This window comes from Pogoniulus pusillus, chromosome 8 (genome assembly GCF_015220805.1).
Source record: "Pogoniulus pusillus isolate bPogPus1 chromosome 8, bPogPus1.pri, whole genome shotgun sequence".
Taxonomy (NCBI): domain Eukaryota; kingdom Metazoa; phylum Chordata; class Aves; order Piciformes; family Lybiidae; genus Pogoniulus; species Pogoniulus pusillus.
The window spans coordinates 19,342,875-19,368,779 of record NC_087271.1 but is presented as its reverse complement, the minus strand read 5'-3'; the positions used below and the strand labels follow the sequence as shown (position 1 = coordinate 19,368,779).

Genomic DNA, 25,905 nt, shown 5'->3' with positions numbered 1-25,905 from the left:
CTTTGAGTGGGAAGGGACTTTTCAAGGTCCATGGCAGGGAGGTTGGAGCTGGATAGTCTTTAAGGTCCCTTCCAACCCAACCAGTTCTATGACTCAAAGCATCCATTGTTTGTATTAGGAACAGTTTTGTGTCTGATGTTTGAAAAATTAATAAAATAGGCAGGCTCTTGAAATTTTCATCAGTGTCATATCTTTGAGTAGCTTTTAACCTAGTTAAGTCATTCTCTGTTAAATGCCAAACTTCAGGCTATGAGAATCATGGAGCTTTGGGTTATTCATAGATGCACAGAACAGTTTTGGATTGGAAGGGACCTTCAAAATCATCTAGTTCCAACCCCCCCCTCTGCCATGGACAGGGACATCTTCCCCTAGACCAGGTCACTGAAGGCCTCATCCAACCTGTCCTAGAACACCTCCAGGGAGGATGCATCCACAACCTGTTCCAATATTTCTCTCTTGAAGGACCTTTTTGTTGGGAAGAAGTCTCAAGATGACATTTAAACAAAACTCTCTTTGTCCATGAAATAGATATATTTTGGATAAAATATTGCCCCCTACACACCTCTCTGCAGGAAGGCATGAAGATGGTCTGTGTGCTTAAATACCTCTCCTAGGCAGACAGGCTGAGAAGCTGGGGATGGAGACCTTAGATCAGTCTTCCAGGATTTGAAGTAGGTTACAGGAGAGGTGAGGAGGACTTTTGACAAAGGCATAGAGTAACAGGATGAAAGGTGATGGCTTCAGATTGGAAGAAGTTGAATTTGGCCAAGACTTAAGGAAGAAATTCTTCTCCATGAGGGTAGTGAGGCACTGGAACAGGTTTCCCAGAGAAGATGTGGAGGCTCCAAGCTTGGCAGCTTTCAAAGCCAGTTTGGATGAGACTTCGAGCAGCCTGATCTAGTGGAAGGTATCCTTGCCTGTGACAAGGGGTTTGAACTGGGTGATCTTTATAGTCCCTTTCCATCCAAACCAGTCTCATTCAATAGTTTAACACAAGTAGATGCTTAAAGAAGTGGAACTGCTCCAGTGGGTTTTGGTTTGCTCCTTGCGAGATCATGAATCTGAAGTTTGTTACCACATAATGTTTAAGTTGCATGTGCCAACACCTGAAGGAACTGTGATGGGTTCTCTTACCTTGAATCTAACCTACTTTTGTCCTCTTTGTTGTAGGAAACACTCCTTTGCACCTTGCTGTGATGTTGGGACATAAAGGTAGGTAAAGCCACCCGTTTTCCTTAGCTCTTCAATGACCTTGAAGGTTTGGGGACAAGGGGAAAAAGAGATTGTTCAGTTCTCCTGAAAGTGGTCTGCTGTGAGCAAAAAGCTGTGCCTAATAGTAGGCACTGTATCTAAAGAGGCATCCCAGCTCCTCAGTTTGTTGACCCAGCAGGCAGGGCTTTGCTTTGCTCACCAAGGAAGATAATCGCTCCACCAGGGAAGTGTCTTTTCCCCTCCAAACTCTCTGCTTGCCAGTGACTCACCCTGGTTGCATCTTGAATGACTTGTACAGTTTCCTGTGCCACCTAGAGTAGGAGAATAATGCAGGAAGTTCATCTTGTCTTCATGCCTGCCCAGCCTTGTTTTGATGAGACATTTCTTCAGCCTGCAGCTTGGGCCTGCTGTGTCATGGCAGATGGGTCAGTTTGAGTTTTTAATGAAGTGTGGGGAGGAAAAGGTTTGGAGTTAGAAACTAGAGACCTCTGGACTTTCAAATGAAGACATGTTCTTTAAAACATGGAAATACTCCAAGCTTTATCTCCTTCGTTTTAAGAACTGTTCATCATTCTTCTTGAGTGCTGCCTTCAGTTTTAGGCTCCACTGTTTAAGAGGGACAGAGCTCTGTTGGAGAGGGTCCAGTGGAGGGCTACAAGGATGATTAGGGGACTGGAGCACTGCCTGAGGAGGAGAGGCTGAGGGACCTGGGGCTTGTTAGTCTGAAGAAGACTGAGGGGAGATTTAATAAATGTTTACAAATACCTGAGAGCTGGAGGTCAGGTGGACACAACAGGCTCTGCTCACTTGCTGCCTGGGATAGGACAAGGAGCAGTGGATGGAAGCTGCAGCACAGGAGGTTCCAGCTCAACACAAGGGGAACTTCTTGACTGGAAGGGTCCCAGAGCACTGGCACAGGCTCCGCAGAGAGATTGTGGAGTTTCCTTCTGTGGAGCCTTCCAAGGCCTGTCTGGATGTGTTCCTGTGTGACCTGAGCTAGATTGTCTGTCTCTGCTGTGGCAGGGGGGTTGGACTCGCTGATCTCTTTGGGTCCCTTCCAACTCCTGACATCCTGTGACCACACTCAAAACTCCCATCACCTCTTATCTGTAGGCAGAGACCTGATGTTCTTGGAGGACTTTCTGGCCTTAAGGATTCAGTGATTCTGCAAGCAGGGCACTTGTGTTGAGCTGTGACTGGGTGATCCTTAAGGTCCTTTCCAACTGACTTTGCTAGGACCTTGTGTGGTTTGATTAGATGGTAACACTTCTCGGTACAGCATGAACATCAGGGGTAGCATGACAGAATTGCAGCCTGATGGGCTTTGGAAAGGAACTCTGAATATCATCCAGTTCAACCCACTGCAAAAGCACCCACAGCAGCTTGCCCATCATCTCAATGTCCGAGTGGGTGTGGAATCTCTCCAGAAAAGGAGACTCCACAGTCTCTCTGGCCAGCCTGCTCCAGGCCTCCAGCACCTTCAGCAAATAAGTTCCTGTCCATTGATGCAGGCTCTTAGTGATGGTGTTGATGAAAAGCAGTTCAGAATCACAGAATTAGCCACGTTGGAGAAGACCTCTAAGCTCATCAAGTCCAACCCATCACTAACACCTAGACCATGGCACTAAATGCCTCATCCAGCCTTTTCTTAAGCACCTCCAGGGATGGGGACTCCACCACCTCCGAGGGCAGCTCGTTCCAATGGTCAGTCGTTCTGTCCCTGCACTGATGGAGCCCAGGACCATGAGGCATGTGTTCTGTGCTCAGTGCTCTGGATCTCCACTCTCTTAGCCCTGTAGTACCTGGTCCCTGTTGTACAGCTGGTCCTGCTCTTGTTCTGAGGAGCTCCTAGGTCAGAATACGCCTGTTGGCCCACTGTAGAGGCCACATGACCACAGGATATTGCAGCACACAGGGATGTGTCAGTGCCACAGCTTCCTTTCTGCCTTCTGCACACAATGTTCTCAGGAGGTGCATCATGTCTGTCTCCATCATCATTTCTAGCAAATTAGTTTCTCATTGACCTATTACCAGGTTCAGGGCTAGAGTGGTCACCAAACAAATGCCAGAGGCTCTCCATGAAGCCCTCTGCTTCCCAAAGGGAAGAAGGGAGAGAGACCAATAGGATGGGAAAGAAACTAAACCAGCTGGGATGGAAAGAAGAACAATGCTGTGGAGTAGAGACACAAACCAATATGGAACCCAACCCCTGGTGGCAGTGCTGGCACCATGGGCACCACTGATGCTGCAGGGCAGGCACTGGCAAGTCCCAGCCTGAACTCAGCAGCAGATGGGAACTGGATTCAGGAGTTGGATTCTAGAGCTGGATTCAGTCATCCTGGCTGGAGCCCTCCGGGGACACCGGCCAAGGAAGAAGAGGCTTGACCCTTGTGCTCTCTCAGCTTTCTCCTGCAGATGCTGTCCATGGACTGCAATCTCTTGCTGAGCAGTTGAGGTCCTCTGTCCTGTTCCCTTCTCTGTACATATGCCACCTCTACCTTCAGTACTGGGTGGAAAGTTGAGCTGTAGCTCAGATCAGGACAACCTTTGAACCAAGGTGGCTGAGACAGAGAAGGGAAGACTGTGAAGTACATCTTAATAGGTGGTTTTGTGCATTAACTCTGATGTAGTGTCTTAGATCTTCTGTAGGTGGATACACAGAGAGGGACATGTAGAAGAAGCAGAAGGGACATTACTCCAGTGGTGCTACAACTGGTGGTTGATCAGCAATTATGTCTTCAGTGCAATAATGGAATGGGGAGGTGCTAATACCTAATTGTGGGTTAAGGTGTGAGTCAGAATCCAGATGTCTATTTTGATAAACTCTTTAAATACATACTACTCTTTGATTATTATTTCCTGTATTCTGAATGATCTTGCTTAATAATTCCTGGAAATCATGCTGGTTTTATCATAATCTCTCTTTTTTTTCTCCTTGCAGAATGTGCCCATTTGCTTTTAGCCCACAATGCTCCAGTAAAGGTGAAAAACGCTCAGGGATGGAGCCCTCTTGCAGAAGCTATCAGCTATGGAGACAGACAAATGAGTAAGAACCTCTGCTTCCCAATTAATTAGATCTTGAGGCTACTTTTAGAACAGGAAAACAAAAGGTTTTCAAGCTGGGAGGTGTTATAATGTTGATGGTTTAGTTCCCTGAAGAATTTATCTTCATCAGCTAGGCTTTTTAATATCTAAACATGAGCTAAGAAGCTTCCCTGAAGAATTTATCTTCATCAACTGAGCTTTTTTATATCTAAGACAAGAAGTTCTTCATGCATCCAAGAAAGACATTGTGTTAGGGTACATAATGCTAAGCAGTCAAGGTTTTTGCTTCAGGTGATTGAAAAAGCTATCAATTGCCTCTTAAAGTTGGACTTCAAAGGTCAAAATGAATTTTATCTATGTGGGATCATTTAGTTGGAGCTGCTCCATGTGGTCAGATGTGGATTTGAGGTAGCAGTAGGTAATGGGGTATTGGTTATATGTTGTATTTCAGCAGGATAGGGAATAAAGATGGTGATGATTTACTCCTTTCAGGTAGGGATTAGTGAAAGGAAGAGAATTCTGCTGCTACTCACTGCTGGATGTTAATAGGATTTGGTATTAGCATGTCCCAAAGCAGAAAACTCATATGTACACAAATACATTATTAGTAAATTAATTAGAGATTCTTCAGCCTGGAGAAGGCTCCAGGGAGACTTTCTGGTAGTCTTTCAGGGTGATCAGAAAGCTGTGAGAGACTTTGGAGCAGGGCCTGTTGTGATAGGACAAGAGGACAGAACAGGACCTCATAGATGGAGTGTCAGACTGGAGAGAAGGGAGGAATGTTTGACACTGAGGGTGGTAGCTGCCTCATCCGTGGAACCACTATGGGTGTAGTTGTTTGGGGCTTTGAGCAACTTGCTCTAGTTACAGCTGTCCCTGCTCACTGCAGGGGGATTGAACTGGATGACCTTTAAAGGTCCTCTTCCACCACCACCAGTCTGTGAGTCTCTGAATTCATAGATTCATAGAATGGTTTGGGTTGGAAGGGACTTTAAAGATTATCTAAAGATATCCCCCAACACAAGACGGAATGGAACTGTGGAGTGAGTCCAGAGGAGGCCACCAAGATGCGCAGAAGACTGCAGCAGCTCTTCTGTGAGGACAGGCTATGAGAGGTGGGACTCTTCAGCCTGGGGAAGAGAAGGCTTCCAGGAGACCTTGGAGTGACCTTCCAGTATCTGAAGGGGGCTACAGGAGGGCTGGGGAGGGACTACTGACAAGGTCCTGTAATGACAGGATGAGGAGGAATGGGTTTAGACTGGCAGAGGGGAGATTTAAAATGGGTGTTAGGAAGAAGTTCTTTGCAGTGAGGGTGGTGAGACACTGGCACAGGTTGCCCAGGGAGGTTGTGGACCACAGATTGTGATCTTTGATTACATTTTGTGATCCACAACCTTCTTGAAGGTGTTTGGGGCCAAGTTGGACGAGGCCTTGAGCGACCTGTTCTAGTGGGAGGTGTCCCTGCCCATGGTGGGGGTTTGGAACTGGATGAGCTTTGAAGCCACTTCCAACCTAAACCATTCTATGATTCTGCCTTGGGAAGGGACACCTTCCACTAGCCCAAGTTGCTCAAGGCCTCATCGAACCTGGTCTTGAACACACTCAAGGAGGGAGCATCCATAACATCCTTGAGCAACCAGTTTGTAATACACTAAGAACACTGCACATTAGCTGCTTGCTACTATAGAATTTTCTCAGTGTGAGTAGATGCTACCCAGCTCATACTCCATAAAATGCTTGTGTAGGTCTTGTGAGATGATCTGCTCCATATTATAGATAATTACTGAGTCATTTCTTCCTGCTGAGATCAGCATAAGCTATATCTAATTATCATAACTATGTCTAATTATCATCACTCAGATGTCTTCAGATCCTGTTGAATTCTGTTTCACCCTGATTTTTAAGATGTCAAATAAGGAGCTGTAATTAACAAACAAAGAGAGCAGCTTGACCTCATGGTTCATTTCTCTTCAGTTACAGCACTCCTAAGGAAGCTCAAGCAGCAGTCCAGGGAAAGTGTTGAAGAAAAACGACCTCGGTTATTAAAAGCCCTGAAAGAGGTGAGTTGAAAGCAGTGGTGTTGGCCATAAGAGGTCATGATGGACACCAGTGGCTTGTGATCTGAGTATGGATGCAAACTGAAGTTCTTGCTTTCACAAGACTCTTCTGTCCGTTTTCAGGGGTCACAGAATTAGGGTCATGCTTTCTTGTCAACCTCTAGAAATGGAAGTTGAGGGCAGATTTACATTGGAGATAAGGAAGAAATTATTTGCAGTGAGGGTGCTGAGACACTGGAGTAGGTTGCCCAGGTAGGTCATGGATGCACCCTCCCTGGAGGTGTTCAAAGCCAGGTTGGATGAGGCCTTGAAGAGCTTGGTGCAGTGGAAGGTGTCCTTGCCCATTGCAGGGGCATTGGACATAGATGATATTAAAGGTCCCCTCCATGGGTCCATGAATCTATGAAATATGTTTGTATAAGAAACAGCTGCTGGTTGTCTTTGCAGTCTAATGTATTTTTAATCCCCAATTTTTGCATCTGGTTCTTAAGCCTTTCTTAAATCCTTTGTACTGGTGGATAATTCACAGGATATTAGGGGTTGGAAGGGACCCAAGGAGATCACCGAGTCCAACCCCCCCTGCCAGAGCAGGACAATACTATCTATCACAGAGGAACACATCCAGACAGGCCTTGAAGGAGACTCCACGACCTCTCTGGGAAGCCTATTGCAGTGCTCTGTGACCCTTGCAGTAAAGAAGTTCCCCCTTGTGTTGAGGTAGAACCTCTTTTGCTGCAACTTACACCCATTGCTCCTTGTCCTATCCCAGGGTGCAAGTGAGCAGAGCCTGTCCCCCCCCTCTCCTGGCCAGCCTTCAGATACTTATACACTTTTATCAAATCCCTTCTCAGTCTTCTTTTCTCCAGACTAAAAAGCCCCAGGTCACTCAGCCTCTCTTCATAAGCCATGCCCTCCTGTCCCCTAATCATCCTCATAACCCTCTGCTGGATGATTAGGGAACTGGAGGGCATGGCTGATGAGGAGAGGCTGAGGGACCTGGGGCCTTTTAGTGGTTTTTAGTCACCACTCACTCATGACACTCTTCTTGCTTAATAATGGAATATATTTTTGAGGTTTAGTGCTCCAGTTCTTCTGGAGCACAGTGAAACATTAGGGAAACCAAAAATAAAAGCTCAAGTTCCTTTGTTTCACATTGCTGCTGGAGTGCTAAAACTGGCATTAGAAAACAGAATCACATGGATTATCCTTGATGAGGGTTGGAAGTGACTTCTGGAGATGATCCAGTCCAACACCCCTGCTAAAGCACAGGCCCCCCCAGTAGCTTGGCCAGAATCACAATGGCAAACTGGGCTTGGAAGCTCTTCAGACAAGACTCCATAACCTCTCTGGGCAGCCTGCTCCAGGGCTCCAGCACCCTCAAAGTGGAGAATTTTGTCCTCCTGGGTTCCAGTTTGTGCCTATTGCCCCTTGTCCTTTCCCTGGGCACCACTGAGAACAGTCTGGCCCCATCCTCTTGCCTATCAGTCTTTAGTTCCTGCTGAGCATTGAGAAGAGGATGTTGAAATAGATGATCTTTGAGGTCCCTTCCAACCTAAGCCACAGAATCTCAGAATATCTTTGGTTAGAAGAAACCTTCAAGATCATCTAGTCCAACCTTCACCTCTTTCTCTCAATAAAGGCAATTGGTTATCTCCCTGTGGGTGGGATGAGGGCCTCCTGCCTAGTCAAATGGTCAAAGATGAATAGCTTTGTAGAAAAACAACTATTTATCTTAACCTAATTAACCCATACAGTGGAAAAAATTGAGCTGCACTACATCGGTGAGACAGATTATGAATGGTCTCTATCAACACTCCTACATTTTTCATTGATGCAGGAAATAAACCCAACCTTCTAAGAGTGGAAAACTTTGTGTGTGTGAGATCAGACAAGAGTCTTCTTAAAGCATCTCTGCTGTCCATTATTCCTCCTGGTGCTCGACCTGGCCTAGACTTGATGTGGTTATCAAGAGTGTGTTATCAACATTGACTGAGTTTTTTTAATCAAGTCACCTCTTCATTTGGTTTTGCTTTGAGCACAGTCTAAAGGACTCGCCTGAGGCATGTTTATGGAGCTAGAAGATCTGTTGTTTAATTATTGAAGTGTTTCTTGTGGAATGGTTTGGGTTGGAAAGGCTTTCAAGATCATCTAGGTTCAACCTCTCTGCCATGAGCAGGAACACTTCTCTCTAGCCTGGGTTGCTTAAGGACTTATCCAGCCTGGCCTTGAACACCACCAGGGAGAGGAGATCCACAACCTCGCTGGGCAAACTGTTCCAGTGTCTCACCACCCTCACTGCAAAGAATTTATTCCTCATCTCCAGTCTAAATCTCCCCTCTTCCAGCTTCAATCCATTCCCCCTTATCCTGTCAGGAGAATTCTGTGCCTAATTCTGGTTTGCAGAGCTAAAATTTGGAATTCCTTTGTTTTGTAGGAGTGAGTCATTGATTCATAGAATGGTTTGGGTTGGAAGGGATTTTAAAGATCATCTAGTTCCAACCCTCTCCACTAGACCAGCTTGCTCAAGGCAATCTCCACCAGGCAAAATGAAATCTGAGGCTATGAATCCTACCTGAAACCTGCCTCATTAATTTGAGCCAGAAAATGTCATTCCGTGGGGTTAACTGTGATCAATAAAGCAGCAAAAGAGGTTTCATTGATCTCTCTGAAAGAAGTACTTTACATAAATCATTTACAGTCTAGGCTTAATAGCTGTATGAATTATTACTTACAAATAACTATTATGGGTTGTTCAGATGAGGTATCATTTTTTCATTATTGATCCTACTCTGATTAAAGCTTCAGGAAGAAATTAAGATCACTTTAAAATCAAACACAGCACAGAAAAAAACTGTCTTTGGCAAAGCTCAGCTTCTGCCTGTCTTGCAGCAAATCTTGCAGTTGTCATAAAGACTAAAAAACATGAATTTATTCTTCTTTCCATCTCAGCTAGGTGACTTCTATCTAGAGCTTCACTGGGATTTTCAAAGTTGGGGTAAGCAGTTGCATGTTTCCTTCATTGGGAGATAACAGAATCGGTTTTCAGCACATTTCTTCCTGCCTTCAATTCCCTTCTCCTCTGCATGTTGGAAAACTCACAATCCACTTCTCAGGATCTTCAGTTATAAAGGAAAACCAGATCACTCTTTTTTTTTCCCTGAATTATTTTCATATATTCATTTTTGGAGCTGAATTCTGTTTTGTAATCCAGTGACACAGATACTGGTAAGAATTGATCAGATCTCCTCTGGGGCTGCTCTTCTGCAGGCTCAACAGCCCCAGAGCTCTCAGCCTTTCCTCCTCACAGAGATGCACCAGGCCCCTCAGCATCTTTGGAGTCTCCACTGGACCCTCTCCAGTAGTTCCTATAACTGGACCCATTACTGCCTTCCTAGGGCAAAGTAGAGGGGAAGAACCTCCCTCAACATGCTGGCCACCCTCTTTGTGCTCTCCAGGTGGCAATTTGCTTTCTTGGGCACAAGGGCCCATTGCTGGCTTGTAGGGGACTTGTCTGTAAACTTGCACTGGGATGATGATGAAAAATGGGGAATGCTCAATTTGTGTTAAAATCCATTAATATTCAACAGCAGTCTGGGTTTTCTGGCAATAGTTTGCAGAGGAACCTCAATGTCCTAACTTCATTCTCTCTCCCTACCTTTAGTGCCTTTACTTTCCCGAATTCTGCCTTCTGATGCATGTAAAATACACAAACAAGGTATAAATATCAGGTGAGTTCTGATTTTTTGTGCCTACTAAGTCCTAAATTATCTTCATGTTTGGGAAAGTCTGCTGGATTCCAGCCTTTTCAGGGTCTGAAAGAAACCACTGAGGAGTCTGCAGGAGTATAGCAAGCAACATTGCTTTTGCACAGTGATGTTTAGAGGCAGGGAAGTAGTTTGAAACTCAGACTGACTGAGATTTTTCCATTGAGCTGATTTTTTTTTTCCCTGTTGATCTCATTTTAATTTCAGTTTTCTCCATTGATCTGAGTTTTTTTTCCCCTCTGTTGACCTGAATTTTTTTTTCATTGATCTGATTTTTCCCCTATTAATCTGAATTTAGTTTTCTCCATTGATCTAATAGTTTTTCCTTCTGTTCATCTGAATTTAACTTCAGTTTTTGACTCACTTCTAATAAAGCAAAAGCTTCACCTGAAACTAATGCATTGAAAAAAGTTAGCTATTTTACCACCATTTCAAATGAGCTTTCTGTATCCTGCATAGAAATATTGCTGCTCCAGTCTGGATAATAAAACCAATGGTGTGGTTGAGATTCCCAAACACAAGTGAGTCCTTCCAGGAGGTTGTCCAAGATCATTCCTTGTGGTTTAATTCAATGTTTTGAATTCAAATTGTGTTTTTCTTTGGGTTCCAAACCTAGCCAGGCCTGCTTTGGTCCCAGCTGGGGCTGCTTTGGTCTGAACCAAACAAAAAGTCAAGGATGTGATTGAGAAGATTCAATCTGTAGAAAATTTGGTTGTACTAAAGTCATCAGCATAGGGTTGGGAACTGAATCTTGGGTCAAAATTTAGTGAGAGACCACTTTTACCTTTCACATTTCTCAAACTTCTGTCCTACTAGCGTCATCAGCATAAGGTTGGGAGCTGAATCTTGGGTCAGTTTTGAGTCAGAGACCACTTTTACCCTTCACATTTCTCTGCACTCTGCTTGTATAAGACTGGGATAGCTCTGAGTAGAAATAGCTACAGCTTCTTTTTTGAACCCAAAAGTCATTGCAATGAGTATTAAGCCACTTGGAGCTGAAGAGGTCACTAAATTCAGCCCTTTCCACCATTTTTTTGATGAAGGAACTAATATTTGAGCAATAATGGATAGGAATTATTAGCAGGATCTTTGTCCTTGGCTCCATCTTCTAGTTAATTCAGGTCACCAGAAGTGTTTCTTTTGTGTTGGCAAGAGTAGGGGGAGGAAATAGAAATAGCAACTAAAATAAGTCAAATTGAATAAAATCAGTCTGTTTCTTAGCCCTCTTCAGAATTTGGGTCATGTCCTAATATCAGCACTTAACTCAGTGGCTGCTGCTTGTCCAGGATGGTGATCAGCTGGAGGGTTGCTTCTCCATACTGCTTGTACAAATTCTGTCACTTCCTCATGAAATAAAGCTGGATAAAAGAAAATGTGGCCTTTTCCTCCAAAGTAAGACACAACAGTTTGGAGGTGTAGTGGTCGAGAAGTTAGCAATGTGAAATGTATTAATTGCTAATGACTTCTTGTTGCTGTTCCCACATCACAGCTTCACTTCTGAAATGTTCTATGCAAACTTTGGCTGATCGTGGTGGAAAAAAAAGTTGATGGTTTCTGCTTGAAACTGGGCTTAACCTGAGGGTGTGTTGGGGTGGTTCTGTTTTAAGACCTGCTTTCTCTTCACAGGCTGGACACAACTCTGATAGACTTTACCGACATGAAGTGCCAACGAGGGGATTTAAGCTTCATTTTTAACGGTGATGCTGCACCCTCTGAATCTTTTGTAGTTTTAGACAATGAACAAAAAGTTTACCAGCGAATCCATCACGAGGTAAAGCTCTGCCTGAACCTAGGCTGTGAAGCACTTAAGTTTACTAAACAAAATGTCTCTCAAAAATCAGTCATTGAAGGGACCTCCAAAGCTTATCCAGTCCAACCCCACTACCAGCGAGATCTCCTAGAGCAGATCACACAGGAACACATCCAGGCAGGTTTTGAATGCCTCCAGAGAGGGAGACCCCACAACACCCCTGGGCAGGCTGTTCCAGGGTTCCAACACCCTCACAGGCTAAAAATTCTTCCTTATGTTTATATGAAGCTTCCTATGCCTCAGCTGCCACCCATTGCCCCTTGTCCTCTCACTGGGCATCACCCAGCAGAGCCTGGCTCCAGCCTCCTGCCACTCACTCTGCACTTTTTTATCACCATTGATGAGGTCACCTCTCAGTCTCCTCTTCTCCAAGCAGCACAGCCCCAGCTCCCTCAGGCTCTCCTTATAACAGAGATGTTCCATTCCCTTCTGCATCTTTGTGGCTCTGTGCTGTACTCTTTCCAGCACTTCTATGTTCCTCTTGAACTGAGGGGCCCTAAAACTGGACACAGCACTCCAGATGTGGCCTCAGCAGGGCAGAGCAGAGGGGCAGGAGAACCTCTCACGACTTACTAACCACAGCCCTTCTAATCCATCCCAGAATTGCATTGCCTCTCCTGGCCACCAGAGCACATTGCTGGCTGCTGGTCACCCTCCCATCCACCAGGACCCCTAAATGAGCTCCAAAGAAATGCAGTCCAAAGAACTTTGCATTCAGTTGTACAACTTCAAATTCTAACAAGTGACACAAAACTTACTGGAGAAGAATAATGCTTTTGAATCAATGGGATGAGGTTTAGCAAGGCCCAGTGTTAGGTCCTGCACCTCAATCACAACCCCATGAAGGCTCCAGGTGTGGGGCAGAGTGATCAGAAACTGCCTGTTAGGAAAGGACCTGGGGGTATACTTCAACAGTTGGCTGAAGAGGAGCCAGTGTGTGCCCAGGTGGACAAGGAGGCCAACAGCATCTTGGCTTGTATCAGCAGTAGTGTGGCCAGGAGGATCAGTGCAGGGATTGTCCTATTTTACTCAGCACAGTGTGAGGTTGCACTTTGTGAACATCCAGGGTTTGGTTTTGGGCCTCTTCTGGAAGAACATTGAGGGTCTGGAGCAGGTCCAGAGAAGAGTAATGAAGCTGGTGAAGGGGCTAGAGAGCATGGCTGGTGAGGAGCAGCTGAGGAAACTGGGGGTGTTCAGCCTGGAGAAAAGGGGGCAGAGGGGAGACCTCATTGCTCCTTTGAACTCTCTGAAAGGAGGTTAGAGCTTGGTCTCTGCTTCCAAGGAGTAAGTGACAGGACAAGAAGCAGTGGCCTCAATCTGCCCCAGGGGAGATTTAGGTTTGACATGAGGAACAGTTCTTTTCCTTGAGAGTTAAGGCTTGGCCCAGGTTGCCTAGGACAGTGGTTGAGCCTTCACACCTGGAAGGGTTTTGAAGCTGTGGAGATGTGGTGCTGAAAGCCATGATTTAGTGGTGAGCTGGCAGTGCTGGGTTAATGGTTGGACTCTCTGGTCTTCAAAGCCTCTTCCAATCAAAACCATTCTGTGCTTACATGAGGAAAAAGGTAGGATGGGAATCTTGGAAAGATCCTATCCCAATCTGAAAGGCAGATACGTTTTCAGTTATGAGCTGTACCACTTATTGATCTTCCCAGTGACTTTAGTTTAGGTGTCCTCAGGTGGGTTATCATACCTGCTGGCCACTGCTTTGCATCCCTTGGGTCACCCTGTGGCCATTTCAGTTGTTTCCAGGATCTGGCTCCCTGGACCCTTTCTAAGTAGCCAAGTTTTTAATTATGGCTTTATTAACCCATCACTTATGGGCCTTTGCCTACAGAAAGGGTCAAGGAATCACAGAGTGTCTTTGGGTGGAAGATACCTTCAAGACCTAGGCTGTGTGGCTGCTGAGCTGATGAAACTCTTCAGTCACCATTTTCCCAGAGTTTCTATAAAACAGCTTGAAAATTCAGGAAATGTTCCTTCTTGGAAGACTTCCAAAGTTTTGGATGAGGCCTTGAGCAGCCTTGAGTCTAGTGGAAGAGAATCCCTGCCCATGGCAGGGGAGTTGGAACTCAGTGATGTTTAAACTCCCTTCCAACCCAAACCATTCTTTTTCCTAGAAGTAATTATTATCATTAATTTCTATTCATTATTATTTTATTTTTTTTTTCCCTTTAGGAATCTGAGGTGGAAACAGAAGAGGAAGTGGACATTTTGATGAGCAGTGATATTTACTCAGCAACATTATCAACCAAATCCATCACCTTCACCCGTGCCCAGACTGGGTGGCTCTTTCGAGAGGACAAAACAGTAAGCTGAAAGAAAATCTCACATTACCTGAGCAACCAGGTCAATGTCAGGGGGGATGGAACTAGATGATCTTCAAGATCAGTTCCAATCCAAACCATTTTATGAATTTATGATCTTTATGATGAGACATTCAAGGTCAGGCTTGATGTGTCCCTGGGCAGCCAGGTATAGTTGGACCTGACTGCAGGGGAGCGTTGAACAAGGTGACCTTTAAGAGTTGCTTCCAGTCTGATGTGTTCTGTGATTCTGTGATCTTCTGACTAGAATCATAGAGTAGTTTAGGTTGGAAGGGATCTCAAAGCTCATCTAGTTCCAACCACCTACCATAGGCAGGGACATCTCCCACTAGATTGAGTCGCTCAAGGCTTCATCCAGCCTGCCCTTGCACACCTCCAGGAAGGTTGTGGATGACAGAATCACAGAATGTAATCCTTGATCACAACCTGTAATTCTGTCATCCACAACCTCCCTGGGCAACCTGTTCCAGTGTTTCACGACCCTCCCTTTAAAGAACTGCTTCCTGAAGAAAACTGCCTCTGAAAGATTTTGTTTGCATCTAGAACCATTCAGGTAACATCACTTGTGGCAAGTTTTCTTCCAAGGTGAAGCTTGGGAACACGAAATCCACACTGGACATGTGTAAACTATCCTGAAACACAACAGGTAGCCCACAGAGGTGGGAAATGTCCTATCCCTGGTACCATTCCAGAGCAGGTTGCTTGGGGCTTTTGAATATCCTACTCTAGTTGCAGATGTCCCTGCTGACTGCAGTGAGGTTGGATTAGATGAAGCTCAAAAGGTCCCTTCCCACCCAAACCAGTCTGTGGTTCTCTGTTCTTGCCATTGAAGTAGATTTTAGTCAGATTTCCCTTTGGTCACTCTTAAGTTCTTAAAATTTCCATTCATATGGAATATTTGTTCCTGATGCACTTCCTGGTAGAGGTGGTTTGGGAGACCTGATTCTCTGCAGCTCCCTGAAGTGGAGTTTGGAGCCAGGTGGGGGTCAGTCTTTTCTCCCAAGGAACAAGTAATAGGACAAGAGCCAATGACCTCAAATTGCCCCATGGGAGGTTTAGGTTAGACATGAGAAACTATTTCTTCTCCTTGAGGGTTGTCAAGGCCTGTCTTGTCCTACCCATGATAGTGGTAGAGTCCTCATCCCTGGAAGGTTTCAAAGCCATGTAGATGTGGTGCTGAGGGCCATGGTTTAGTGGTAACCTGGCAGTGCTGGACTCCATGATCTTAAAGGTCTTTTCCAACCAAGACAATCCTATGACTTGTGTTTGAGCTGTACCTCACTGAAATTGTCCAGTGATTGCTTGTGATGGTTTGGGCTCTTACCCGCCCCCCCACACTTTTGGAATTGCCCCAGCTAACTCAGACGGGCTCCAGGAATATAAATGAAGCTATTTATTTACAAGCAGCAAATATACAAGTAGCTATTTACAATATATACAGTTATATACAGAAATATACAAAGGATAAACAATACAAAAGCACAACTCCCCTCCCAGAAACCTGAGTCCCCAGGAGGGGCTCTCAAACCACCCCAACACCTTCCCCGGCCCCTCTCAACCTTACCTCAGTTCCCAGGAAGAATAGAGGTGCACCCAAGAGGTTAAGAAGGAAGGTTAGTGGCAGTGGGGTTAAGGAGATGTGACTGGGTCTGAAGGCAAAGGCAGAATGAAAGACAAAATGGAGAATGTTTACTTCTTCTTCCCAGAGTTCTCAGCGTGACTGTGAGGGAAGGAGACACAATTATTTTCATTTCACTGCCCATTATCTAGTTCTTTTACCAAAACATTCCAGCTTGCTTCAAACTAGCACATAGCTGATGTGGTAGGTGGTGGAAATGGCAACACTTTAATCCTGAAATTCTCAATTATTTGCCTGCACAAAGATTTTACCTGGTTTTATTTTGCCTTCTTTGAGTCATTCCCCTCCAATTCCTTCTTTGCAGGAAAGAGTAGGGAACTTCTTGGCAGATTTCTACTTGGTGAATGGGCTGGTGTTAGAGTCAAGGAAGAGAAGAGAGCACCTGAGTGAGGAGGACATCCTTCGAAACAAAGCTATCATGGAGAGCCTGAGCAAAGGTGGAAACCTGATGGAGCAAAACTTTGAGGTAAATCCAGGACAGCCTGTGAGCTTTTGTGGAGGAGGATCATCTTTCACACCAGGCATTGGGCACAGTCACTAGATGATGGTTTTTGTTCCAATTTGATTGCCTTAATGAGGGAATAATAAATATGAGCTACAAGGATAATCATGGTGATAGCTTAATTATCCTAATTAGTGAGGAATTGCCCTGATTATCTTGGGTATTTTAGTCTCTTATTCCAAGATTATGGGTTTGGCTGTGGCAAATCACTTCCCTTTTCTTTATAGCCCAAATATTTATCGATTCTGATGCCTTTCTGGTGCTCTTTTCAATCCTTTCTCTCTTTGTCTTCATTAAGATGATGGAGCTAAGGCTGTTATTAGCACCACGAAATCAAGAGCTATTGAGAGTGAGCCAAGCATCAGCTGGGAGCACACCCACAGTCCTTCATTTATGTCTCTTACTAGCTTCTGCTTTGCTGTTTGGCATTTAGGTTCTTGAATTCACTGATGAACTGATGAGTCCCACCAGCCAAATTTGACATAAAATACACTTGAAGGCCAAATATTCAAGTGGAGGCTGTCAGAGCTAGTGCAGGAGGTGGGAAAGCCCAGAGAAGTGTCAGCTACAAACTGGACAGATTGCATTGATGTGCTTCTTAGAACTGATATTGCAGGGGGGTTGGAACTAGATGATCTTTAAGGTCCTTTTCAACCCAAACCAATCCATTAATATATGAATGGTAAAGCTCTAAGAGAGTATCAGGAATGATACCTGGAATACTGGAATGAACATCAGCCAATGTGTGTGCTCAGGTGGCCACCAGCATCCTGGCCTTATCAGCAATGGTGTGGTCAGCAGGACCAGGGCAGGGATTGTCCCCCTTGACTAGGCACTAGTGAGACTGCCTCTTCAATTCTGAGTTCAGTTTTGGGCCCCTCCAAGAAGGATATTGAGGGGCTGGGGTAGGTCCAGAAAAGGACAAAGAAGCTGGTGAAGGATCTGAGGAAAAGGTCTGATGAGGAGCAGCTGTAGGAACTAGGGTTGTTCAGTCTCAAGAAAAGGAGGCTGAGGGGAGACCTTCTGGCTCTTAAAACTCCCTGAAAGGAGTTTGGAGCCAGGTGGAAGTTGGTCTCTTCTCCCAAGGAATGAGTGACAAGATGAGAGGAAACAGCCTCAGGTGGCAGCAGGGGAGGGTTAGGTTGAACATGAGGAACAATTTCTTCCCCAAAACAGTTGTCAAAGCCTAGCCCAGGCTGCCCAAGGCAGGGGTGGAGTCGCCATCCCTGGTGGGATTTCCAAGCTGTGGAGGTGTGGTGCTGAGGGCCGTGGGTTAGCGGTGAGCTGGCAGTGCTGTGTCAGTGGTTTGGGCTCCCTGATCTTCAAGGCCTCTTTGAACCACAAGGATTCTGTGTTGCAAGAGAGTGCTGGAGGGAAGGAGCTCATGATCATCAGCTCGCAGTGTAAGATGGTGATTTGAATAGGAATGAAATGTCCTCAGCAGGTTTCATCCATAAGGTGGTACTGGATGAGCTTAAAGGTCTTCTTTCATCCTGAACTCCTCCATGATGCCATGATCTGTGTCTCTCCACACAGCCTGTCAGGCGGCAGTCGCTGACTCCACCATCACCCAACACCATCACCTGGGAGGAGTACATATCTGCTGAGAATGGAAAGTAAGTGCTTGCTCTCTTGACATCAACTTCCACAGACACCTTGAGGTGAATGCTTTGAGGCTTGTGCTGCTTTGGGCTTTGTTTGGTTGGGGCTTGGGTTTTTGTGTGTTTGTTACCTACTCTGGATGCTTTTTGGTCGTGGTTTTCTTCGGCCAGAGAGACATTTGGGTTTGGTATCAAAGATGTCTCATGTTCTTCAGACTTCTCATCTGTAATCAATGTTGTTGCATCAACTGGTGATGAAAATATTGGATACTCATGGCTTGAAAGGTCAGTACTTTGAGGATGTGGACATCTGAGGTGGCTTTGGGTTTTTTTTGAGCTAAGGAAGATTTTCTGACTGTTTCATTGATCTTCATTCATAACAATAAGACCTAATCCAAATTGTGACCTTAAGAATAGAAGTTTATGATTTAATGAGATTGGCAGCAGTGGCAGTGTACTGAAATGCCCAGTTTTGGAATGCAAGTACATAGATGTACTGCTTGCTACATACTCTCCTCTAGGCCTAGACAACAGCTGTAATTTACAGACATTTCCACTAACTTCATTTGTAGAAGATGCAAGGAGTTGAGTTGGTTTTCAAAGTATAGATGCTGTCCAGTTATTGAACAGAGAAGGACCAGAAGATGTATTGAGTGCATCACCTAAATCATAGAATCATGTAATGGTAGAGGCTGGAAGGGACCTCTGTGGACCATCCAGTCCAACACTCCTGCTAAAGCGGGGGCACCTGGATGAGGCTGTACAGGAAATAACAATGGCAATAAGCATTTTCACCAAAGGTATTGGACCAGTGTCTAAAATAGTGTCATGAGTTAGGGATGGGGTGGCCACCAAACCAAATGCCAGGTGTTCTTCCTGAGCCTCTCTGCTCCCCTAAAGGAACAGAAAGGGGAGAAGGAGAGACACTGATGGGGTGGGAAAGAAACTATACCAGCTGGGATGGAAAGAACAATGCCATGGACAGAGACACAAACCAACATGGAATTCCACCCCTGATGGCAGTGATGGCATCACTGATGCTTGGGGCAGGAACTGGGCAAGTCACAGCCTGGACTTAGCAGGGAACCAGATTCAGGAGCTGGATTCAGGAGCACAGGGATGTGGATGGAAGGCAGAAGGGACAGAGCCCTCCTTTGGCACCGTCCAGGGAAGAAGCAGCTTGACCCTGGTGCTCTCTCAGGTTTCTCCTGTAGATGCCATGCATGGGCTGCACTGTCTTATTTGTTATCTCCCACCACAGAACTTTCTCCCCTGTGCTTTCCACTGTCAACAGAGCAACTTCTCCCTTTTTGTCTGAGAGTCTTTCATGGTTCAGACTGAAAGCAAACAAACCTTTTTCTAGTTCAACTTCATGCTTTGCTCATAGCCAGGCTAATTAATTAAACTAATTAATCAGCTGAGTTCTAATCAGCTGTCTGTGGTTTTGGGTGGATCTGATGCCTGTCTATGGTGTTTAGTAATAGAATATTTATGAGGAACTGTTTGAAGTTGATTTTCAGTTGTTTCCTGAAGTGCTTTTGTTTTCTCTCCTGGGTTAGCTGCTTTTGGTCAGAGAATCATAGAATTTTCTGGGTTGGAAGGGACTTCTAGAGATCATCTCGAACCTCCATCTAAACCCTGGCCAAAGTCACCTAAATTAGGCTGGGTTTTGACTCATCTTTACTCTGCACACCTTTTACTTTGGAAATATTGCAGGAATTCTTGACCTACGTTTTCAGACCTGAGTCTTTCTTCCATCTTTTAAAAATAGAATAAACCTTTTATCTTTCTCTACACCCCTTCCAGAGCTCCTCACCTGGGCAGAGAACTGGTCTGCAAAGAGAGCAAGAAAACCTTCAAAGCCACCATAGCTATGAGCCAGGAATTTCCCTTAGGGATCGAATCGTAAGTCACAGCTTGGAGCCAGCAATGTTCTTGATGTCTAAGAAATGTGTGAATGCCTTTGAGAGGTACAAAATGTTTTGAAGCTTTAGAAAAGGCAGTTTGGCAGTATATAAACCTGGGAAGGAAGTCAACTGTTCACATTATGACCTTGCTGCTGATGTGCCTCTTACTGGAAGAGCCCAGTGCTTATCTAACTTGATAAGGGCAGAGGTTTGCACAGGTTTATCATTAACTCATCACTGCAGGATTCTTTGAGCCCAAAGTTACATCCTCTAATTCAACACAAACCTCTCATGTTCCTCACTTCTATGGAGAAGGGAGTCTGATAGCAGCTGCTTCAATCTCTGGTGTAAAATGAAGACAAGAAGTCAAAATGTTGATCTGGATACCTCTGATAATGTGACAGATTCCATAGGTTCATAGAATGGGCTGGGTTGGAAGGGACCTTAGAGGTCATCTAGTTCTAACCCATGTGCCCTAGGCAGGGACACCTCCCACTAGAGCAAGTTGGTCAAGGCCTGATGCCATGGAGCACCAAGAGCTGAGTGTGCTGATACTGAAACTCTGAGGAGATAGATCCCTGAGTCCCAGCATGGTGGACCTCTGGAGATAATCTAGTCCAACTCCCCTGCTAAAGCAGGGGCACCCACAGCAGCTTGCCCAGCAGCACAACATCCAGCTGTGTTTGGAAGCTCTCCAGACAAGGAGACTTCACAACCTCTCTGGGCAGCCTGCTCCAGGGCTCCAGCATCCTCACAACAAAGAACTTTCTCCTCTTGCTCAGATGGAACCTCTTGGGTTCCAGTGATCACATTGCTCATGGCCCCAAACATCCTGACATGCAGTGGTTCCAGTGATGGGGCATGTCCTACCCCTCTGGACAACCAGGGTCAGGCTCTCAGCACACTCACAGTTTGAAATATTTCTCCCTTCTCTTCAGTATGAATCTCTCTTTCAGTCCAAACCATCACCCCCTGTCCTGTCACAACAGGCCCTGCTCTAAAGCCTGTCCCCAGCTTTCTGACTGGTCTCTATCCTGCTCTTTGGATTATGTTTTATTTATTAAACCTGGGGTAAGAAGAATGGGCACTGAAATCTCTTCTTCTTTTCAGATTGTTGAATGTTTTAGAAGTAATTGCACCCTTCAAGCACTTTAACAAACTTAGAGAATTTGTTCAAATGAAGCTTCCACCAGGCTTTCCTGTCAAATTAGGTAAGAGATGGTGACCAGCACAACCCCCTATGGCTTCCCATTGCCCAAAATGTGTGTGATGAACGTTCAGAACTTGAGTTTGGGGAAGGCAGCTGTCTTGTGTGAGAGCTTCCTGCTGTAGCTTTCAGGAGGACATCATTCAGTTAGTGGAAATGACACAAGATCCTGCAGCTGGAAGGTGATTGTAGTCCTGGCGAAGAGGAGAGCTTTATAAAACTCAACATTTCCAACACTGGGGTCTTGATCTAAGAGCAGCATAGCTCTGCTGAGTTATTCCTGTCTCAAAGGCTGAGCTCAGCCTTCAGTTGAGTCCTTTGAAGCATTTTTGTATTTTCTTTCTCCTCAGGGGTTACTGGTGGTGTAGAGTACATTAAACAAGCTTCTGCCTTGGCAAGGCTGGTTACAAATCTCAAAATCCCAGCATGGTGGGAGTTGGAAGGGGCTGGGGGAGATCAGTCCAGCCCACCTGCTAAAGCACAGCCACCCACAGCAGCTTGCCCAGCATCACAATGCCCAGCTGGGGTTGGAAACTCTCCACACAACAAGACTCCACAACACAAAGTTTTTTCATGGAGAGTGTGGTCAGGAAGTGGAATGAGCTGCCCAGGGAGGTGGTGGAGTCACCCAGCCTGGATGTGTTTAAGGGTGGTTTGGATGTGGTACTCTGGGCTATGGTTTACGGTGACTCCTTAGAGTAGGGTTCTAGGTTGGACTTGGTGATCCTGAGGGGCATTGCCAGCCTGCATGTTTCTGTGATGCTGTGTCCAGGCTGCTGAAGGCCCCATCCACTCACTGTGTCCTCCTCCCTCCTCTCCAGATATCCCTGTCTTTCCCACCATCACAGCCACTGTGACTTTCCAGGAGTTCCGTTACGACGAGTTCGATGAATCCATCTTCACCATTCCTGACGACTACAAGGAAGACCCCAGCCGCTTTCCTGACCTCTAACTCAACTGGAAGAGGGTTGATGGTGAATGCCCAACACCAGCCTGCCAGGGGTGAAAGCAAACAGCTCCACGGAGCCCCCTGGGAGAGGTAGCCAAGTGGGTCCTCAAGGAAGGGATGGACTTCATCTTCCGGGAGAAAAGGGAACAGGCATCAAAGCGCTGATGTACTGATACTGTAATGGGGCATCTCATCCAGTTCCTGATTGACAGCAGGTCTCCTTGACCTGTCCTTCACCACTTTTATACAGCCAGTACTGCAGGCATGGTGATGGTCTGACCCCTTGGCAGCCCTGAGGACACCTCTGTCAGCCAGGAGGACTTAGCATCCCTTTTTAAATTTTTTTACATTTCTTGGTGATACAAAAAAAGGAAACAAACAGGAAAAGCAAACCAACAAAAAAGCACTCTTGGACCATTGGCATCGAAGTGGAAATGTCCTGGCTGGATTTTAGGCCCTCTCCAACTTCTCCCATCCTTAAGATGACCTTCAGATGACCATATTCTCTGTTCTTTGAAGCTTTGTTCTTCAGGAATTGTAAAGTTCTGTATCATTGTTGTATAGCTCAGTCATGGGAATGGTAGTTTTGGACCTATCTTAGAAGGAATGCCTTTTTCTGTAGATGAATGAACCAAATGGTGACCATGAAACAACCCTCCAGAAGCAGCACTTGTCCTGCAGGGAACCAGGTACCTCCTCTAGCACCTCAGTGCAAGCCATGGTGGTGCTATCCATGTCTCTGAACCTTTAATTTCTTCACTGAGCTGCTCCTTAATCTTGGTTTTTTGTTATCTCAGCACTGAAGATCTCTTCATCCTGCTCTGGCAGGTCCCCCCACCATGTCCATGACACTGTGTTGGTAGCATGCCTGGAGATCCACTGGCTAGAAATTACCACTTTTAGTCTTTTATCACCTTCACTTGGGAGACTTGCTCCAAACTGCTTGAAATCAGCAGGGTTGTGTGCTTGTGGTCAGCAGCCACTCAAAAACGTGGGGCAGGTCTAAAGAGTCAGCTGAACAAGGAGCTCAAGCACTCGGCCTTCATGGAAGAAGCATCTCTTGATGTTAGTTTCTTTGTGGTGCACCTTGACCAGGGCTCAGGTTGGAAGGCTTCATGTCCAAGTGCTTGAGATTCATTTCCTTCCTCTTCATATTTTGCCTAGTCAGCTTGACCAGTTCTAGTTTCAGTGCTTTGGCTTCTTGAGCTTCTCATTCCACCTCCTCATCTGACCATACTCCAGCTTATTTTTGGGTTGCTTAGAAGGAATTTGTGCAAAAGGCTCCTGGTGCTATTTGGATGAAGATCCAAGTGCTGCAGTGTGGTTGTACAGAGCTGTAAATACCTTCAGGACCATCATGTTTGTGCACTGTAGTTCAACTCCTTCTGTTCCTGGTAATCAAGTTGAGCATCAAAGTTTCTGATGAAGAGTCTCAGCAATGCTTGGTCAAGGCAATCAACCCAGCAGGACACAGTGTGGAGGTGGCTGATCATGAGGCAATCACAGGACGAGGCATCAGGTCATGGAGAACCATGTCTGCAGCAGATACTCCTTCCAAACTCCTGGAATCCATCTGTAGCAAACCCAGAGAGGCTGCTCTGGAGAAGACAAAGTCCACTTGGTCAGTGGAGTCCAACAAATCCCTGTCAGCAAAGCCCAGGAAACAGGAAGCTGAGGCTGATCCTCTTCCAGTGTCACTCTAAACCCATGAGTTGGCCGAGCAAGATGTGGCTCTGCAGGCTGTGATCCACACCCTGGGCACAGCTCCGAAATCCCAGCAAAAAATCCAGCTCTGGGGCAAAGAAGCAAAGGGAAATGTGGACTTGGAGCTCCTTCTGAAGTACTGTATCAGCAGCAGATGGTGAACATGGGTGGGAATGAGAGAACTTGTTCTGCCAAGTCACTATGAGTTCCTCAAGTGTTTCACATCTGTGCCATCATCAGTGGACAGCCACCTCCTGCTCCTTAGTCACTACCAGGACCCTTCTGGGGAGAGACCAGGGTTGAATGTATGTAGAGGCTGAATGACTCTCTTGGTGCTGGAGGTCAGGATTTGATGTTAGTGGGGCCAAATTTGGGGCTCTCCTTTTGCAGGGGCATGTGGTAGGATGGAATGTTCTGTGTGGTGCTGCAGACTCCCATGAGAGCAGAAAGTTCTGCCCACCCACTGCAGCCTGTGAGGTTTTCTCTACAGACTCCAGCTGCAGATTTTAGCCTTCGTGATTCCACAGCTCCCAGCTTTGTGACCTGGTGAGACATGCAGCAGCTTTCCAGAGTGGGTTGTTGTGCTGAGGTGTGCTCAAACTGGGAGTGTCAGCAGAGAAGGGCAAGCACAGGCTTGGTGTGCTGTCATCTCCTTACAGCAGTGTAGTGAGCAAACCCTGCTGTGTCTTGTCTCACCACAGAGCTGAGTGATCCAGGTTGTCCTTCCTGGTTCAGGGAGCATTTCCAGATCCCTCTGACAGCCTCCTGAATTAAGACTTGGGTGAAGCTTTTCTCCATCTTTCCAATTTTGGGCAATTTGTCTTCTGTCTGAAACATTCCCAGCAAAGAGTTTTGAAGCTTCAAATGTAGGGAAGACTCTGGAGGATGGCATCCTGGGGGGAACCTGTCAGTCAGAGGGACATCAGGCTGAGCTTGCCCTAGGGGTTCGTGGGATGGAACCCACAGGCATTAGGAGATGTGACCCCAGCACTGTGGGAGAGGTGTTTCTGATGGCCACAGCTGTGCTGTGAGACCTGCTGGTGATCTCCTGTTGAGATCACTCCTGGACACTGATGCAGCAGAACTTAATCATTTGTCTTTCCCCTTTTCTTGAGGCCACGCTGAGGGAAGGTTTTGGGCCCCTGTAGTCAACATGTGCCTGTGGTGGTGGCCTTGGCCACCAAGCAGCACATCAGCTTTAGCTGGTCGGTTTGGATTGTGCCTGGGGGGAGACCACTGCAATGAGACACCCTGGAGCAGAGAGCATCTGGGAACTAAAACACCTGCACCCACCAGCTGAGCTGGGTCCAGAACCCTCTTAACCTTTGTGGTTAAGATGAAAAAGGGAGCACACAGGCTGGGGGAGATCCACCACAGTCAGATCCACATTGGCACTGAGGTGGGCTTGGTTACAGGATGCACATCAACACCGTGGTGGGCATTGAGGTGAAGCTCACAGGGCATATAAGATGGACACCAACACTGTGGTGGTCTGAGATGAAGTTATCAGTAGTTACAGGGTGCACACTGGCACCATGGTGGTCTCGGAGGTGAAGCTGACTGATGTGAAAGTGGAGGAGCCTCTGTACCAGGGCTGTGAGAGATGCCACCTCAGAGTTTGGGGCATTGTTTCTTTCTGATCTCACCACTTTTCTGGTGGCCACAAGCTCTTTTTATTAGCAACAGCTCAAGACCAACTTTGGTGACTGGAACCAAGACATGGTGACAGAAGAAGCCCTGGGTGGTGTTAACCCAACCGAACTGCTTCACAGGTCTTCCAAAACGCTGCTTTAACTTCTGGCAAAGGGAATGCGTTGTTCTCCTCCTCCTCCCAACCAGCTGCTGCTCCTCACTGTCCTCACTTCACCACCCTTCTTGAGTTCCATTCACATCCAAACCAAACCCACCTTCCTTCAGTTGACATTTGAAGCCAATCTCTGGTTTCTAAGCAGGTTGTGTTTTTCTGTTCTGGGTTCCTCCTCTCTATCTGAGGATTTCATCCCCACCTTCTGGCACCCCTGGTAACAAACCTCCTGTAATGCTGCAGTTCCACCTTTCTTCTCCTTAACAGTTTGGTAACCATCATGGAACCCACAGCCCTTTGTTTCATGTCTGTGTTGAGTTTGACCCATCACTGGTCCATGTTTTTAACCTCCTTCACTAATTGTTGTTTTTTGGTTGTAT

General features: G+C 46.0%; 1 protein-coding gene across 1 annotated transcript in view; it reads left to right on the top strand.

Moving 5' to 3' along the window:
- Window positions 1–24,513, top strand: part of ANKRD13C (ankyrin repeat domain 13C) — a 32,741-nt gene extending 8,228 nt beyond the window's left edge. Inside the window, exons 2-13 of the mRNA XM_064147497.1 lie at window positions 1,171–1,212; window positions 4,154–4,258; window positions 6,232–6,317; window positions 9,264–9,309; window positions 9,976–10,042; window positions 11,705–11,849; window positions 14,064–14,195; window positions 16,156–16,317; window positions 17,890–17,969; window positions 19,761–19,859; window positions 20,972–21,072; window positions 21,890–24,513. Of these exons, the coding sequence (XP_064003567.1) occupies window positions 1,171–1,212; window positions 4,154–4,258; window positions 6,232–6,317; window positions 9,264–9,309; window positions 9,976–10,042; window positions 11,705–11,849; window positions 14,064–14,195; window positions 16,156–16,317; window positions 17,890–17,969; window positions 19,761–19,859; window positions 20,972–21,072; window positions 21,890–22,020 (1,196 nt within the window). The 3' untranslated portion in view covers window positions 22,021–24,513. The remainder of the gene's footprint in view (window positions 1–1,170; window positions 1,213–4,153; window positions 4,259–6,231; window positions 6,318–9,263; window positions 9,310–9,975; window positions 10,043–11,704; window positions 11,850–14,063; window positions 14,196–16,155; window positions 16,318–17,889; window positions 17,970–19,760; window positions 19,860–20,971; window positions 21,073–21,889) is intronic.
- Window positions 24,514–25,905: the final 1,392 nt, after the last annotated feature.